Source organism: Alosa sapidissima, chromosome 3 (assembly GCF_018492685.1).
Source record: "Alosa sapidissima isolate fAloSap1 chromosome 3, fAloSap1.pri, whole genome shotgun sequence".
Lineage (NCBI taxonomy): Eukaryota > Metazoa > Chordata > Actinopteri > Clupeiformes > Clupeidae > Alosa > Alosa sapidissima.
Genome location: NC_055959.1, coordinates 25,513,764 through 25,533,345, shown reverse-complemented (window position 1 = coordinate 25,533,345; position 19,582 = coordinate 25,513,764). Strand labels below are relative to the sequence as shown.

The following is a 19,582-nucleotide window of genomic DNA, read 5'->3' as shown; positions in this document are numbered from 1 at the left end:
TGTCAGACATGTTTTTTCTCCGTATGTATTTTAAATCAGTGTAGCATCATAATGAGCTTGACACCATTATTTTAAGGTAAAAAATCGTACATTATGTTGCTTTAAAGTGAAAAAGAAAAGGAATATTGGTGGAACATTTTTTATTTAATGTATTTAATTTTTTAGTAAAAAGTAATTAAAAATTAATTAAAAATTATTCAGATTACGTTACATTATTTTTGTAATCCAATTGATTGCGTTACTGATTACAAAATTGGTGTGTAGTCTGTACTCGCGGATAACAGATTAAATTTCAAAGTAATCTGACCCACTGTAGATAGGCACATAATCATAGACAATAAAAACACATATGTTACCAGATGAACTTAAGGAATACACCCCCCCCTCCAAAAAAAAGTTCTACATCGATGTCTTCATCCTATCAAGTGTACTTACATAATTTATTTGTTGAGAGGAATGTATTTAATGTAACTGGAACCTATTGAGTGAACATATTGCCAAATGTGAAGTATAGAAGTGGGTGAATTAACACAGATATTACATTTGGGTAACTGAGGCTGGAATAAATGTATCCCTGATATCACAAATCTGGGACTGAAAGCCCATTTTCAAAAAAAAAAAAAACATCCTTCATTTCTCTTCATTTACACTCACTTGATTATTAAACAGCCCACTTCTTGTTTTTAGTCATTAAATATACTGTAGAGGAAGCATACATGTTATCACCAGTGTCCCTCTACCTGACCAATGGTGTTGAGATTTCTAAATGCTCTCTTACACCTGCCCTTTCAGTAGACCATGCTGGTCTGTTGCATCATGCACTCCCACTCGGTGTGAACCAGCACTCTCATTCATACCCTGCGCCTCGAACCTTCATAGCATCTCGCTATTTTAAATTTGACCTGTGAGTGCTATTCTCAGCCACCCCTCTATCTCGTGTCTTTACGGTAACCTGTAACCATCTCTCTCTCTCTCTCTCCTCTCTCTCTCTATCAACCCACTTGCCTCGCCTTCCGTTTAGGCCTCTTTCATACAGGAAGTCAGTACTTCTGCTTTTGTGGTGTTCGATGCTGCGTTGCACACCAAGTTGAAACTCTTCCTCTCCCCTCCCTGACACTCTCACCGCTGCAGTCAACCCAACGTGTGTGTGTGTGGAGACGCCCTTCCCTGCCTTTAGGTATCTGGGCGTAGTTTATTTGTCTGCTGGACGGTTGATGAAGAAGGAGATACAGAGGTACAAAGAAGGAGAGTGCTGAGGTTGTTCTAACTTGGGGAAAGATGCTGTCCCGACCACGCTGTCTCTCGAGAAGGCATGAGGCACAGGCAGAAAGCGATGCTGGCTCTACATGGAGATTGTAATGAACTGGTGGTCTTCAGCTAAGGATCAGGAAGACAATAGCGCAGGAGTTACCATTTCATGCACTGGAGCTAGAGTTGACTGGATTTTTCAACACGGTTGTTCGCTGGCTTTTCAGATTTTAAGAAGTGAAAATATCGGACTTGGGTGACAGTTGACATCAGCAAGGACTTTCGCTCCATTTTTAAATGGAGAACTTTACTCAGTAGTGGTTGTTTGGAACCCCTATGACTTACAGTTGTACCATTTGCGATAGTTCCCACTTTGAAGACACTGAAGGACCTTTCAGAACTATCCATCCATCAGACAACTTTATTATCATTGGTATTACAGGTTCAAAGCCAAGGCTAACCTAATCTAACCTAACCTATTATTTAAGGAGGATCACTTCAGACTCAGTTTGGGATTAGGAGCTGTGCAGGGTAGGATTGTCTTCTCCGTTCTTCTCGGATTGTTTTTCTCAGCTGATTGAACAAAAAAACTCCAGAGTGACCCTTATTCTCAGCAGGAGTTCAGTCTCAGCTATACAGTAGAATTTCTTCATTTGGTTGTTGGATCAAGTGTCCTTCCTGGATTTCCTGTTGAGGGTGGTTATGGGTAACGCTGCGGGTGGCCTGGAGCAAGCCGATGGCCCGGAGACTCGGAGCTCCACCAGTGGCCTCGCCGTGGTTGCCGGGGTTACCCCCACTGCCACCGTGAGGAAGAAAGCGGCTGCCCCCCCGAAACTGCCCATACCTCCTGACGATGAGCTCGAGGAGAGATTCAACGTGGTGCTGGTAAGTTCCAGTCGGGCACATAAACACACACAGTCCTGCCACAAGTGGACAGACAAACACTCACACTCACATGGGGGTTTCAGCATGCATGTACCTGCAATGTCATGGACAATGGCAATATAGAGCCATCATTCATGCACAGATATGCTGTAGATACTAAGTGGAAACATAAGCAAACACAAATGTACACACTCTGATGCTCTGGGGCAGAGAGAGGAGGGATTGACTTGATTAAGTTGAGAGTGCATCATGCTGGGGTAGGCCCCAGAAAAGCTTAACCAACTTCTGAGGTAAACTTATCAATGTTAGATCTCTTGTCAATATTCGGGGATCTCAACACACTAATCCCACAAACCCCTCTTCTTGGTGTGGTTAGTTTATGGTAGCTCTCTCTCTCTCTCTCGCTCTCTCGCTCTTTGTTGTTACTGTCAGCCAGCCTCTGTGTCACAGGGTCAGTCAAGGTAGTGCAAGAGCTGACTGAAATGTTGGGCTTTAAATGAATTCCTGTTTATGTCTTGTGTGTGTGTGTAATGCAGTGACTAAGGAGCTGGGCTAGCATGCAGAAGGCTGCAAAGTTGTAGGTTCAGTACTCAGCTTCCAACGGCTTGCCCTTGAGTAAGACACCCCAAATTGCTCCAGGGCCCTTGTAATATAATTAACATGTAAGACGCTTTGGATAAAAGCATATGCTAAATGAATAAATTCAAAAAGCAAATGTGTGTGTGTGTGCGTGTGAATGTGTGTGTGTGTGTGTGTGTATGTGCGTGTGAGAGAGAGAGAGAGTGAGTGTGTGGCTTTCATATGACCATGGCAGACATTCATTTTGACAGCTCAAACGCACAGATGCATTTCCGTCCTTACACACCCAGCAGTGGCAACTCGCTCTGAGGAAGTGACCTCTGTTCTCCTTTCTTCGTCCTCCCCAGCTCTCCTGTCACCAAAGCAACAGTGGGCATACAGCGTTTGTGCAACTGGGGGGGTGGGGGGGTTAGGATGCATTTGAATGAGCGTGTGATTGTCAAGTTGGAGGCCAGCAAGTCACGCACTCTATGAAGAAATCTAGAGCTTTAACTTCCCCTCAACACTATCTAAACTACACAGAGAAGAAAAGGATGTCTCTCTCTTTCTCCATCTCTCTTTGGCTCTCTCCATCTCTCATGATTAGTGTTATCTGACGTGTGTGCTGTGTCTTTTCACTAAGTGAGGAGTGAGCCAGTTTGAGCCGTTACAATCTGCTCTTGATTGATGTCGTCACTGTCAAGATTGTGAGGATAAAAGTGGAGTTCAAAGAACATTAGCACATACAAGATGGTGCAATTTCCGTGGTCTTGTGGACATGAGGTCAATTATAGTTAGTTAAGTAGTTATAATAAACATATAGTTGTAGTTTTATCACCGGCTATCCCATTTTAATTTCAGGTGTTTCACGGTTTTAGATGTGTTATGAAGAGGGTGTGGACGCATCACAATAAGTCACATGAATGTGAAACTTGAAACATGAAGGTTAGTTTACAGGGATACAGTTCCAGTGGGCTGGTGTCCGTAGGTGGACAATGCCATCACTGTCTTATACCAGAAGTAGTGGGCAGCTGGCTGTTTGTTCTGTCTCCCGTTCTGTAGATAGAGATAGATAGATAGATACTTTATTGATCCCCAGGGGAAATTCAAGATTCATGTAGGCTACTTCCCCCACATTTGCCTACCCTGCCCCACCCCCGTGTCTTGCTCTCCCTCCCTTGCGCTCTGTTTCTGTTCAAGGGGCTGACAGGAAACCACAGACAGACCTGAAAACAACACGCCCAGTGCCGCCGCCATTTCTCTGTGCACTCACCCATCTGAAGAGTTGGACGCCCATTGCACTTTAATCTGCATTTGTTACCACAGGGAAGCTGTAGCCTTATTCTGTGGCCATAGTATTGTCGCTCGTGTTCATATCTGCAGTACATCTATAGAAGCGCATACTGTCTTCATAAATAGTTCATCTTGTAAATGAATTTGAATGAAGAGGGACTGGGGGTATACAGTATACTGTATGTATGAAAGGAAATCCAGGCACGAACTGCAGTGTCTTGTAATAAGTACTGCAGAGGATGGCGTTGTGTAATGGTTCTTCAGAAACAGGCATTTTCAGATAGCCTACAGTACATGTCCTTCATCAGCTTTTCACACCCAAATGCCCCAGAGACTGTGGTAAACAAATGTGTTTATAGTATAACACTTACAAGGTTGTCTAAGTACATAGTGTACGGATGAGCTGTTTTTCCTTGACATTATCATCATGTCAAACACTGTTATTGCTGTTGAAGCAGATACTTTTCTTCAAACATAAAATGGTTGATTTTTAACAACTGATTATTGAAAATCATTTTCTTATTTCGGTGGCGTTTTTTGTAAATGTTGTGTGTTACACATCTGTATTTTCCAGAGAGAGAGATAGAGAGAACATGTGAGACAGAGAATTGTCAGTGACTGTTAGCGGTTCAATAAGGGTGCCATGGCAACAGAGCCAAGTGTCCCAACCTCCCTATCCCCATCCATCCATCTTCACATCCACACGTGACAGCCTTCTGCTGTTCACAATCATTTTCACATTCTATTGTCATGGGTCATGACACACATACAATATGACAGACCACCCTTTGTGCACATGATTGTGCTTCTGTTGAAGTGGTGTCATCATGCCCTGGTTTACATCTTCCTTCACATTGGACAAGACAAATATGCTAAAATGAATTAACCAAAATGAAATTGAAGTGTTTGTATACAGTCTTTCACTGTATCTTTTAGAGCGTGTGGTTTGTAATATGGCGACCATATGATGACCAGCTGATGTGAATGTGTCTTCTGTCCACAGAGCTCCATGAACCTGCCGCCAGACAAGATGAAGCTACTTAGTCAGTACGACAGCGAGAAGAAGTGGGAGCTGGTGTGCGATCAGGTACAGTGCACGTCTCTATGATCCTAGAGCTGGGCTGTACAAGCCCAAACCCCTAGCAGTTGGTCTGGGATCAGATTAGTTCATTTTTGGTCAGATCATCCACATCCATGATAGCCCAACAGTAGATATGTTTGGCCCATGGCCTACACGGTAGAATGTCAAGATGGGTTTGCTCTTTTGACTGATCAGTCTGTGAATGTTTGGTGAGTGTGGGGTTAGACTGCAGATGGCCCTAGAAACCACCACCTCACGTTGTCATATAGTGGTCAGGGTGATTAAAATTATTTTTATTGTCCATGCTGACAGTAGCATCATGTCAAAGACAATCAATCAGCCAAGTGATTAGGCGAATCCAGGTTAGCACTGCCCTTGCCATCCTCCCAAGAGAAAGGCCGTTTTCCTCACAGTATAGGGCTAGCAGAAGTCTATAAAGTACACAGAGAAGCAGCTTGGCTGAAGATGTAGCTTTCTCAGACGTGTGTGTGTGTGTGTGTGTGTGTGTGAGGGAGAAACTGGTCATAAAAACCACTGGTGTAAAAGAGAAACAGCCATCTGTGCAAAAGCTGCTGTCAGACTTGTCTCCACAGAGACCTCTGTTCAGAAGAGGAATAAAAAGTGTTTGAGAAACACACCAGAGGGTTCAGCAAAGGGTTGTGATCAATCTTTTCTCCATTATTTTCTCCTTGTTAATGTCACATGGATGTGGTGTGCAGATGACCAAGCACTTTATAGAGGCTGACTGAAATTACGTGCACAGTTACATGACATGACAGTCATAAAACTATAAAACCGCCATTACAGAGGCTTTGGTTAGCTGACAGACAGTACAGAACAAGCAGTAAAGCTTTTATCATTACTTTCAATAGAAGTAGCTACTGGATATTTGGGCTGCAATTCATGCAGAATTGGTTTGTCACTGGCAGAGCAAATTTCTTCACTCTTCAGAGTCACACATGAACACACCCACCCCAACTGTCTTTCACCTACCCTCTACCCATTGCCCTATAGGCTACATACACTTGCGCATATTCACACACAAGCACGCCTCCACACACACACACATTCACATACAAATACATACATAGATACCTCACACATATTCACACACCCAGACACGCCTTACATATTTACCCCCACACCTTCACCTAAAACCCCTTTCTCTTACTCTGTCTCTCTTACTCTCTCTCTCTCTCTCTCTCTCTCTCTCTCTCTCTCTCTCTCCTTCTCTCCCTCTCCCTCTCTCTTTCTCTCTCTCACACACACACACACACATATCACACACATCACATCTCACATCCCAACCATCCACCAGTCTCACAACGCATGAGAAACATCCCTCAAGAGCCCCATGTTTGACTCTGCACCCTCATGCCTGGCTGTCCTGACAACCTGACTGTCACCTACACGCCTGCATAGGCTGATGCAGGCTGATGTCAGCGTGATGTAAGCGTGCAACAGTCACCATAGTTGGTGGGAGGCGCCCGATGCGATGAGCGGAAACCAGAACTGCGGTAGCCGCTCGCTTCCTGTGTCAATATTTTTGTTTCCATGACGACTCTCTGACCATGTTTCGAGGAGCATCTGCATGTACAACCGCAAAAAGGCTACAACCACAGCAAAAGCCTGTCTAAAGGAGTGAAGTCATACAGAAACCAACCTTATACCACACGTTTCCTTCACTGCATCAGTTGTTCCTCAACCACACCTTCACCTAATCCCTCCTTCGGTCCTATCTCCCCTCCCCCCCCACAGGAGCGCTTTCAGGTGAAGAACCCTCCCTCAGCCTACCTGAACAAGATCCGAGCCTTCTACCAGGACCAGGGCGGAGTGGCCCGGAGAGTGAGTCCAACTCTCTCTCTCTCTCTCTCTCTCTCTCTCTCTCTCTCTCTCTCTCTCTCTGCCACCTCTCTTCCCCTCTTCACGCTTCCCTTTCTCATCCCACTCCTCCCACTGTTGTTCCATATGCTGGAGGCTGGGACGCCCCCCAGGTTACGTATATTCTTCCGTTTTCATTTTCGCTGGCCTCACTGAAACGTATCTCCTACCCCTTGACTCTTTTCTTTTCCCTTTTCTTTGCTTCAACTCTGACCTTTTGAAGTTTTGCTGAGAGCGACATGTACAGTAAGCAGTGGTGAGTCCACGTGTGGCGTCCTCTCTTGTTGTCTACTATCTACTTGTCTTGAATCTTTTTTTAAGTTCTGTGTTCTGAGACTCCTCATTTGAAGCCATGCAGCTATCCAGCTGCTTAGATGTGTAGTCCATCCCAGTGACCTGAAGCACACTCACTCTGAGCAGTGTGGTAGGAGATTGTGGGGTTTAGTTCAGTGGAGAGATAATTATGTACTTTGAATATATCTGTTCAAAAACATAAGGGCTTAGGAAAGGGATCTTTGAAAAACATCAAGTGTATACATATTCAACTGTAAAACAGCTGATGAGCTTTGCTAGCTTATGGTCACCCAATATCACAAGCTTGACATCATGGGCTGACCTGAACCCACACAGGTGAAACAATGCACATCCACTTCACATGTGAAGTGTGAGCCGGTAAGGTCAGAGCCTATGCAGTGTGCAGGACACTTCCTCTATATGTGTCCCTGATGGGCATCTGGCCTGAGGTCTGTGTCAGTGTCACGTTCTCTTCTAAAAATGGGCATACAAGACCCATTTCATTGCCGATTTTACGCTTTCTGCGTGCTATTTATTGCCAGGGTCACTAAGCCCACTGCATGGGAGCTCGTCAAGATGAGCTAGCTGTTGCATTATAAATGAGCAATTTAATAGAGTGGCAATTTAAAAGGGAACATTGTGAACAAGTGGCTTAAATAGGTCTTTCGGGTAGGTCCAATGTAGTTGCTCTCACGGGGGCTTTCAACCTTTTTAGTCAAGCTTAGTAATCAGCATTCATTTCCATTATGTCTTGTGCTCCAGTTTAAGAAGCGGGTCCAGGAGTCCACTCAGGTTCTGAGAGAGCTGGAGATCTCCCTGCGCACCAATCACATCGGGTAAGTGTCCTGCTCGGCTTCCGCTCAAAACCTCGGCCCCCTTAGTGGGCGTCTGTTTGTTTGTTTGTTTGTTTATTGTAGGCGTTTGATGTGTGTCTCCACAGGTGGGCTCAAGAGTTTCTCAGTGAAGAAAATCATGGCCTTGATGTACTGGTAGACTTCTTGTCCTTTGCCCAGTGTGACATGCCGTAAGTCTCTTCTGCCTTTGCTATGCGTGTGTGTGTATGTGTGTGTGTGTGTGTCAGCATTGCATGTGCATATATAAGGATGTTGCTAAATGCATTTTCATAAAACTGACATATAAGGACTTGTTTACTTTCGCTAATTACAAGTAAATGTCATACTCTCAAGATTAGATATTTTAATGACTGTACCGTGTGTGTGTCTGTCAGGTGTGATATGGAGGCTTTAGAGAACGGTGGCTCCGGGTCCGAGAGGACGCGATCGGTGGATCGCTCGGTGGAGGATCTGGCCAAGAGCTCTGGCAACTCCACCACGCATGGCATGACCCGCGCTGCCCGTGCCCTCACCATACGCGTCAGTGCCCAGTGAGTCACCTCAGCAGCCAATCACAGCCTCAGCAGTACCAGTCTAACCAATCACAGTCTCAGCAGTGCCAGTCTAACCAATCACAGCCTCAGCACTGCCAGTTAAGCTAATCACAGCCTAACCACTCATCCAACTGTAGCCTTAAATCAAACACAATTCAGTCATAGTTTATGCATACTCATAGGACAGTGATGCGGCCACAGCACACAGAGGTACCCTGGACACAGTCTAATTTTACCGTTTTAAAATGACAAATAGGCGATAATTAATTACCTATCAAACTCTTTGTCTGTCTCTCACTCTCTCTGTCAGACTGAGTTCGCTGACCAATAGCAGGAAGACGGTGAAGATTTCTCGTCTGGCCACACAGAGGGAGGATGTCCATGTCTGTATCATGTGTCTCCGTGCAATCATGAACTACCAGGTAAACACACACACACACACACACACACACACAGCCCACAAGGTTATACACACACAGCCGGTGGATGTGAAACTCTAGTCTGTGAATGCGTGAAAGGCATGGGCGTGCATCTTAAAGAGGAGGGCAGTGTGACGGAGTGCCATCACTACGGTTGAGTATACAAGTCTGACTCTTTGGCGTTGCGGTCAAGTTGCAGGTTTAGTACCCAGAGACCCAATTTCAAGGCCGGGTGGGGTGACCTCTCTCTCCCTCTGCTACAATCCTCATCACTCATGCATATTCCTACAGATGTGTGCGTAGATGTTAGCTGTGTTGGTACATCAATGCCCAGATGTGTGTTCTAAGGGGTGCTCTGTGTGTTCTGAGGGGTGCTCTGTGTCTCTCCTGATGTGTGTTCTGAGGGGTGCTCTGTGTCTCTCCTGATGTGTGTTCTAAGGGGTGCTCTGTGTGTTCTAAGGGGTGCTCTGTGTGTTCTAAGGGGTGCTCTGTGTCTCTACTGATGTGTTCTGAGGGGTGCTCTGTGTCTCTCCTGTAGTCTGGATTCAATCTGGTGATGACGCACCCTCGCTGTGTAAATGAGATCACACTCAGCCTCAACAGCAAGAACCCCAGGTCAGTGGACACCAGTGTGTGTGTGTGTGTGTGTGTGTGTGTGTGTGTGTGTGTGTAATTTCATGATTTCATAACTCCTTCCTGCAGAACTAAAGCTCTGGTGCTGGAGCTGCTGGCTGCTGTGTGTCTGGTGAGAGGAGGCCATGACATCATCATTTCAGCGTTCGACAACTTCAAGGAGGTGAGAGAAGTGTCACGCACATCCCACAAACAGTTGTAGACATTTTTTTACACAAATGCACATACAAAGTCTTGAGTTTCTCTTTGTTCAACTTTAAAGGAAGAAAATGCTAATGCTAATATGCTACTGTTATTATAATATGCATCATCTCTCACTTATCTTGTTTACAACAAGAAAAATATAATTGCACTTTGCTCCCTCACAACCTGTACAATGTAAATATTAGATTTCTCATGATTGCAAGGTCTCATGGCAGTTTAACTCTAAATTGATTTCTTCCACAGAATATATTGTGCAACATCTATCTTTCATCTGTTATCAGTACTTTACCAGTTCTCACGCTCATTCTCTGGCTTGTCTTGTTCTCTTCTCTTTGTCATTCCACTCTCTCTCTCTCTCTCTCTCTCTCTCTCTCTCATTCTCTTACCTATTTTATCTATCCGTTCCTCAGGTGTGTGGGGAGAGAAATCGATTTGAGAAACTGATGGAATACTTCAGAAATGACGACAGTAACATTGACTTCATGGTAATGCAGCATATCAACACACACACACACACACACACACACACACACACACACACACAAATAATAATTGCATGGTGGTTTCCCAGTAAACCGATAAATTGCCTGGTAGCCTAGTTCTTATTGTCAATGTTCTGTCTCCCTCTCTTATCTCTCTCCATGTCTAGGTGGCCTGCATGCAGTTCATTAACATCGTGGTGCACTCTGTGGAGAACATGAACTTCAGGGTGCACCTGCAGTATGAGTTCACGCAGCACGGCCTGGACTCCTACCTGGAGGTGAGAGGATAGCCACTACCCTTGCACACTGACCAGACACAGCACATCTGCACTGTTTGGAGAGACATGTCAGTCTTAAAGTGTAGTCTGTAGAATGTTAGAATGTTGTGCATATGTCAGCTTGTCTCATTTTGTGTTTGGTGTGTGTGTGTGTGCATGCGTGCATCTGTGTGTGTGTGTGTGTGTGTGTGTGTGTTGGATTAGGAGTTGAAGAGCACAGAGAGTGAGAAGCTGCAGGTGCAGATCCAGGCCTACCTGGACAATGTGTTTGACGTGGGGGCCATGCTGGAGGATGCCGAGAACAGGGGACCAATACTGGACCACGTGGAGGAGCTACAGAACCACAACCAACAGGTGGAACACATACACACACGCACACACACACACACACAGGCACATACACACAATCAGTGGCACACACACACAATCAGTGGCACACACACACACATACACACAATCATTGGTATACGCACACACACATACACACACACACACACACACACACACACACACAGGCACATACACACAATCAGTCGCACACACACACATACACACAAACATTGGTATACACACACACACACACACACATAGACACTCATTTAATACTATTAAGTATATCGACCCAAAGTACAAATTAATACACGAACAAGCCACAAAGATGTACAAAACATCTGGACATGCATGCAGACACACATACCTACAAATGCACACCCACAAACAGACATACAGTACTGAATTTTGTGCTTGTGTGACAGCTGAGTGACAGGCTCCAGGAGTATGAAAAAGATGCTGGAGAGAAGATTGCTGAACTGGAGCAGCAACTGATGCAAGCCACAAAGGAGGCAGCAATCCTGAAGGTAGAGGGGACACACACACTCACACTCACACACACACACACACACACACACACACACACACACACACACACACACATACACACACACACACACACACACACACACACTCACATACACACTGAGAGAGTCAGTCTCAAACATGAACATTAAAGAAGCATACTTGTTCAGCTGTTGACACAAAGTACAAAGTACAAAGAGTACTCACACAGGGCTATTCCTAAATCCTGTTCTGCTTGCTGCAACAGCCTCATCTCCTCTTTGTCAATGTGTCTGTCTCCGTATCCGTCCTCTCCCCCCCACTATCCCAGGAGAGCCTGAAGGAGTCGTGTGCTCAGGTGAGCTCCATGCAGCAGAGGGAGCGAGAGAAGGAGCTGGAGAGAGAGAGGGAGCGTGAGCGTGAGCGCTTCACCCGACAGTCGGAGCCCAACAGGCCCAGACCCGAGGAGAAGTTGGAGTCGGACTTGGACACGCCGCTGGAGTCGGACTCCAAGCTGATGGAGCGCCTGAAGGCCCTGGAGGAGCAGGGTCTGCTCCGATTGGAGCGCCGCGCTTCCGGAACACTGGACATCCAGGTGGTCCAGGCAGCTGCACCTGCATCTGCACCTGCAGTGTCAGAGGCTACCTCCGCTGGTGAGTCAGAGTGATCACCTGCTCTACCATGGATTCATATCACTGATGGTTATGGTTATAAATAAATAGTTAAATGGTTAGGCCAGATGCATATACAGTAAGCACATACTGCTTGACAGAAAACCACAGAGATAAAAACATTGTTATATGCACACACACAAATATACACAATACTGTTCTACATTACACAGGCTGTGAGCAAACAGATGTCTTCTTTACAACAGATGTTCTCCTTTAACATCTGCTCTGCCAGCTGTTCAACCTAATTCTGACTTTTCTTTCCTAAACACTCACACATCCTACCCTAAATAGCCTGTCTATTAACGCAGTATTTACTCCAAAGAATACTGTATGTCAGTGGTCCCCAAACGTTTTCTTCCGAGGGCCAGCTCACTATGCCTGGCTCCAAGAGAGGGCCAGAGACTCGGAGTAGTTCTATATCAGTAACCATAAATAGCTTAGTGCTGTGAACAACAGCAGTCTACCTTAGTTGAATATTCTATTACATTTAATCATAGGCTATTCTAATTTAATACCATTGTTAGCTGTGTTTATATTGTCATCATGCCATATTAGTGTAAAATTAAATAATACTAATAAAAAAATGTTTGCATTCCCAAAAGTATTAGCAGGGAGTCCCAAAAGTATATTTTATTAAAATGTGTGAACTCTGAATTCTGTGTCTTTGAATACACAGCTCAAGTTGTGAATATCCTACAAATAATTTAAAGTTTAACTATGAGGACTGAAATGAAAACTGAAATTACCACCATTCTAACTTTCAGTCACCTGATGAGAACTTTGTGAACTCTTTGTATGAACATTTGAACGAGTGAATAAAAAATAGAAATAATTATCCCAGAAAGTCCCATAAATATGACTTGAATAGAAGTTAGTTAGTTATTAACAATTAATTGATAAACTTTTAAAATACTTTGAGCACTGATGCAGTCAGCATAGGCCTCTTACATTGTTTGCAGGCAAAACAGCGCCAAAACAACCACCGGTGGACAAAAAGAGTATTACATGTATACTGTTAAGACTCGCGTTGGAGAATGAATGGGGGAAATTGCGGAGGTTTTAGTTTGACGATGTTGTACTCCCGTGCGGGCCGGATGCTATATACTACGGACATGTTTTGGGGGGCCACCCAAAATGAGGTGGCGGGCCGTATCCGAAAACATTTGGCTCTCCAAGTACCACCATTATGACCGGCATTAAAATACAGGTGCATAGGCCAATTCAACTACATATTTTACATTATACATACTGTTTTGCGTTGGCAAGTCTTTATGAAAAGACACCTTAGAGACTCCTGAGTACCACTAGCAAGAGTTTGCGTACCACCAGTGATACCCGTACCACAGTTTGAGAACCACTGATCTACTTATTATTGGATGGTGTCCTCATGTTCTCATGTTCTATGTATGTGATATTAATTCACATCTCCAACCTTTACTTTATAGTGACAGACACTTCGTCTGCGGCCGCCCCTCCGCCTCCTCCTCCTCCTCCACCCCCTCCCCCTGGCACTGCCGCCCCACCTCCTCCTCCTCCACCTCCTCCGCCTGGTGGTGCTCCACCTCCTCCTCCGCCACCTCCTCCCCCTGGAGGGCCTCCTCCTCCCCCACCACCACCAGGAGCTCCAGGTCCTCCTCCACCTCCAGGTGCTGCACCTGCTCCAGGTAAGATGTAGGACTTGTAGGGATATACGTGACAGGTGTATTAATGTACTAGTATGTATTAAGTGTACTGTATAGGTGAGTACAGAGGTATTTTATTATGCATTCATTGATTTGGAGATGAAGTACTTCCAAAATTACATCTGTCCTCTTTTATAGATCTAATTACTGTGCTTTTAACGGTTATGGTCAAGAGCCCAACCGCTAACCATGGTAATCCAACTTTTGCTTTTGCAGCTGGTAAGAGCCGTAAACCCATTCAGACAAAGTTCCGCATGCCACTCCTGAACTGGCAGGCCCTGAATCCAAACCAGTTGTCCGGCACTGTGTTCAGTGAGCTGGATGATGAGCAGGTCCTTGAGGTAAGATTATCCTCCTCTTCTCTCTCTCTCTCTTCACTTTTTCTCTCTTTCCCTCCTTCTGTCCAACTCTCTTTCATTTCATCTCTCCATTTGTCCTCTCCACAGGAATTGAATATGGACTTATTTGCGGAGCATTTTAAGACGAAGGCCCAGGGTCCACCTGCAAGCCTTTCCACACTGAAGGTGAAAGTGTCCAAGCAGGCCTCCAGCAAGGTGTCGCTGATGGAGGGCAACAAATCCAAGAACCTGGCCATCACCCTGCGCAAGGGTGGCATGAGCCCTGGGGACATCTGTGCAGCCATAGAGTCGTGAGTAGCCTCTGGCTGCATGCTAGTGATGTTAACGGACTTGATAAAGCTACTACATTTAAAAATGCTAACATTAAATAGGTGGCTCACTGCAGGCACTACACTGCAGGTTACTTACATACTCCATATGGCTCAATGGCTTTAGAACAGGTCAGACTGCTGCTACACTGTATACATTCTGTAAAGTTAACAGTTCAGAGTGCTGGTATGGCAAATGTTATTCTGCTGGTATAACCAACCAAATAGTGCACTCTACAGCACTCTATTGTGACAGACATTACAGATGCTTTACCCATGCTTGCTAATATTGCTCAACACCTCAGGCCTTTCTGACACACCTCTCTGTTACACACACTTCTCAGGTATAATCAGCAGTCCTTGAGTCTAGACTTCCTTGAGCTGTTGGAGAAGTTTGTGCCATCGGACTACGAGCTGAAGCTGATGCAGAACTACGAGCGCGAGGGCCGGTCCCTGGAGGACCTTTCCGACGAGGACCAGTTCATGATGCGCTTCGGCAAGATCCCGCGCCTCACCCAGCGCATCACCACGCTCACCTTCATGGGCAACTTCCCCGAGAGCCTCAAGCGCCTGCAGCCTGTGAGTGTGGCCTCCACTTCGGCCACTTTCAAGGGACAGCTACAGCTAAAATAGCACTAAGGAATTCTATGCTAATCTCAGCTATTGAAAAAGTGTAGTGTCATCAGTCTCCTGTTATAATAATAATAATAATAATAATAATAATAATAATAATACATTTTATTTAGAGCGCTTTTCATGTCACCCAAGGTCACTTCACAAATAAACAAAAACAAAAAGGTCTGTTATGTTATGCCCGTATCATGCTGTATTAGTTAGTGATTTCCAAGACAACGTACTTTCCAGCCTTCGTTTCTATCTTTCTATCATTTCTAAATGCTGATGTATCATGCATTTTTTTATCTGATGAAGATTCTTCATGATATCCGCTTATTTCCCTGTTACCACAGCAACTGGACTCTGTTATTTCTGCCTCCATATCTATCAAGTCCTCCAGCAAATTGAAGAAGATGTTAGAGGTATGCCAATCTAGACTTGTGACAGATGCCCTGTGTGTCATGCCCTGTTATATAAACATGGATGTGTATCATATGAGAGAAGTGTATTCCTGAAATATGAGATGGTGTGTGTGTGTGTGTGTGTGTGTGTGTGTGTGTGTGTGTGTGTGTGTGTGTAGATAATACTGGCCTTTGGAAACTACATGAACAGCAGTAAGAGGGGAGCTGCCGGAGGCTTCCGTCTGCAGAGTCTGGACCTGGTGAGTCACACTCTGAGTGGAGTGGTAAAAGGCTGAAAAGCCGTCACCTTCACAGAGATCTCAGAAAACCTTGCGGCAGTATCCATCTGAGTAACAGGTTAATGTAAACTTAACTTTTTGGGTTTCATCATGGTGAGCAATGTCTCTTTTGAAGTGTTTTGTGTATTTATTCTTTTTTGCCAGAAAGGCTGAGTAAATGCATGAATGGCAGGACTCTGAAACTCTAGATGGATTAAACCACTCATCTATACTCATACACTCCACACACACACACACACACACACACACACACACACACACACACACACACACACACACACACACACACACACACACACTCACACGGTAGTTCTCATAAAAGGTGTAGACATGGCTAATCAGTTCTCTCCCTCTGCCCTCTCAGCTGCTGGACACCAAGTCCACGGATCGCTCCCAGACCCTACTGCACTTCATAGCCAACATGGTGCAAGAGAAATACCCTGAGCTGGCCTCCTTCCACACTGACCTCAAGTTTGTGGACAAGGCCGCCCTGGGTATGGACATACACACATACATACATACATACATACATACATACATACATACATACATACATACATACATACATACATACTGTACACGCACACACTATCTCTCTCTCACACTCACTTACTCACTCACTCACATACATACACACACATACACGCACACAAACAAACATACACACACACACACACACACACAAACATGCACACACACACACACACACACACACACACACACAAACACACACACTCACTCACTCACATGTATGCCCTCACACTCTCTCATATGCTCACACATGCACACAATGCGACCACTTCCACACTATGGAAGAGTTTATTTTGGGCTGGCTTTTTAAGGAAGGCAGCGTCTTGCACAACACTCTGAAGGACTAACAGCTGACTCAAAGCGTTGCTGCACTTAGTCACAAGTACAGCCAGATAGTGTGTATATTTTTGGTAAAATTGTCCACAGCGGTCTGCTGGTCTTATTCTAAGATGAGCATGATGTTATTTCATACTTTGATATATTACTTACTTTTCACTTTTTACCCATTACTTATGAATTCATACCCAGCTATGACCATATGAAGAGGTTACTCATTTACAGAACTTTCATTGTTGTTATTGTGTGTGTGTGTGTGTGTGTGTGTGTGTGTGTGTGTGTGTGTAAATGTACATAAATGTTTGTGTGTACCAGTGTCTCTGGACAGCGTGCTGCAGGATGTGCGTAATCTAGAGCGGGGCATGGAGGTGACCAAGAAGGAGTTCCTGGTGCAGGACGATAACTTTGTCCTGAAAGAGTTTGTCAAGTTCAACAGTGAGAAACTTGAGGCCCTCAACAAAGATGGCAAGGCTGCACAGGTCAGTGCACGCACATTCAAGCACAAGCATGGCACACACACACACACACACACAGCGATTCAAATGAGAAATAGTGTTGATGTTTTGATGATTTCTCTCCTCCAGGAGGCGTTTGTGTCGGTGGTGGAGTACTTCGGAGAGAATCCCAAGACCACACAGCCCTCCCAGTTCTTCTCCCTCTTCCATCGCTTCTGCAAAGCCTATCAGGTAACAGGGCCCTTAAATCCGCACCCCCAGCCCATAACATTTAAATACTGTGCAAATGTTTATTGAGACGTATGTATGTATGCATATGTGTGTGTGTGTGTGTGTGTGTGTGTGTGTGTTTCTCAGGTGGCCCATCAGGAAAACGAGAAGAGGAAACAGAAGGAGGCTCAGAGCAATGAGGAGCCAAAAGAGACCCAGCCCTCTCCAGCGAAGAAAGACCAGGGACCAAAGGTGTCTCTCTCACTTCCACTCTTTGCCTCATGTCATTCGTTCGACCATCTCTCTTCTGCTCTGTGTCCACTCCCTCTCATGTGTTCTGCTTTGACCTGTGTCTACCCCAGACACCCATGATGCCGCAAATGGACCTTATCGCTGAGCTGAAGAAGAGACAGGTGAAGCCACAGGTCACGGATGGGGCCATCGATGACATCATCACAGGTGAGCTGCCGTTGAGTATATTGTTGTGGTCAGCCGTTTGGGTTTTTCAGTTGGGATATAAGTGTAGTGGATTTGTTTTATTGTTACATTATTTTAATTTGTTAAGATGAGTGACCTCCCAAATGTATTAATACTCAGTGCTGTGTTCACATTTACTTTTAGACCTGAGAAATCAGCCATACAGACGAACAGACGGGCGCAGACCAGCCCAGAGGCCGGACTCCTAAAGTACACGTTCCAACTAGTCCACAGGCCTAGATCAGCCCAGAGGCCGGACTCCTAAAGTACACGTTCCAACTAGTCCACAGGCCTAGGCTGTAGAAGTGTGTATGCCACCATGTGTAATACTGTACATTAACAAACATTAAGCTTTAGTGTCTAGAAGTCACTAAGGGTTTACTGTGCACTTGTTGGCCACTATGAGGACATACAGTTATTAGATATCTCATTTAATATGATACAGTCTCAGTTTTGGAAAACCTTTAAGAAATAAGATGTTCCAGTTTTCATTACACTTCAAATTGTTGATATTCTTTCTTTAACTGCTATATTTTCTAATGAGCAAAAGACAAAGCCGGTTTGTGTTCCTTCAGAATACAGGTGAGCTTTCTTTTGAAACCATTTTTCAATTACTTTTCTTTTTTGCTATCTACAGTAATACTGTACAACATAAATGCAGAGCAGAGGAGATAGGCTTAGTATATTAGAAACTGCTGTAAACAGAATGCAAGAAATGCTGCAATCATGTAAATACATTTTAAATGATTATTTCAGAATAAAAGTCCTAAACCTGTCATTAGTAAATTAACCGCTGTGCCCGTTATCCTTCCTGGGAGAGGAAACAAAGAAAACACAAAGCACCACGGTGTACAAGAGATCTGCACTTTACTGACCCACACAACCACAGCAATTATGTACAAAACAGGAGAGGAAAAAAAAGTCACATTTCTCAACATAGCATCCACACAGATTAAATTAGTTTCTTCAATATCTGTTGTGATTTATATGTCATAGATGTATATATTATTTCTATAGAGTTTGTTTTTTTCCGCTTGGTTCATATATCACACTACTCTACATACGGGAGATAAGTGGGAACACCTTAATGTGTCTTTGTGGGTTCGTAGCGAGCTTGTGCTCTGGGGCGATGCTCAGGTACTGTTCCTCTTCCTCCTCCATGCTCGCCACTGTCCGACCCCATCACCACGTCACAGAAAAGCAGAAGGCCTGTACACATGCCTGTGTCACATCACTTATTGGACATATCGTGTCGCGTTTTTTTTATTATTTAGAAAACAAAACAGAAGTTCTTTTTCTTAACAGGTGTAAACCTTTAACACTTTGAACACACTCTTCTCAACTTGTCAGTCTTTTAAAGGAACATGTAGACAACTTCAGCGGCACCGTGCGATTGCTTGAGAATATACATGCATCATCATCATAATTGTTATTCATCTTTTTTTCATATATATTTATATATATATATATATCTTAGAACTCCGTCGCTTTTTAAATAAATTATTATTCTGGACATAACATTTTGTAGAACTCTCTAAGAAGGACTATATATACATATTACTGTCAATGGTTGGTGTCTTATTTTTCATTTTTTTGTTTGTTTGCTTGATGCCATAATTTGGTACATCCACACATTCATGTAAACCCCTTAGAATGGCTCACATATCTCTGGAGACAGGAACTGCACAAACCTTACATCATCTTTGTATGAATACTACAGGAGAACTTGTGAGAGTGTTTTTCAGTGTGCTACACATA

General features: G+C 44.4%; 1 protein-coding gene across 1 annotated transcript; it reads left to right on the top strand.

Annotated features, from left to right (window-relative positions):
* Positions 1-1,082: 1,082 nt before the first annotated feature.
* On the top strand, positions 1,083-18,614 carry fmnl1a (formin-like 1a). Its single transcript, XM_042087446.1, has 26 exons — positions 1,083-2,133; positions 4,988-5,071; positions 6,824-6,910; positions 8,003-8,076; positions 8,181-8,264; positions 8,469-8,624; positions 8,938-9,049; positions 9,585-9,661; positions 9,749-9,842; positions 10,294-10,368; positions 10,533-10,643; positions 10,848-10,997; positions 11,399-11,500; positions 11,809-12,130; positions 13,597-13,815; positions 14,050-14,174; positions 14,280-14,482; positions 14,845-15,079; positions 15,469-15,537; positions 15,696-15,776; positions 16,180-16,309; positions 16,998-17,161; positions 17,267-17,368; positions 17,495-17,599; positions 17,710-17,806; positions 17,969-18,614. The coding sequence occupies exons 1-26, from the start codon at positions 1,951-1,953 to the stop codon at positions 18,031-18,033; spliced, it is 3,306 nt and encodes a 1,101-aa protein (XP_041943380.1). The 5' UTR covers positions 1,083-1,950; the 3' UTR covers positions 18,034-18,614.
* The last annotated feature ends 968 nt before the right edge of the window (positions 18,615-19,582 follow it).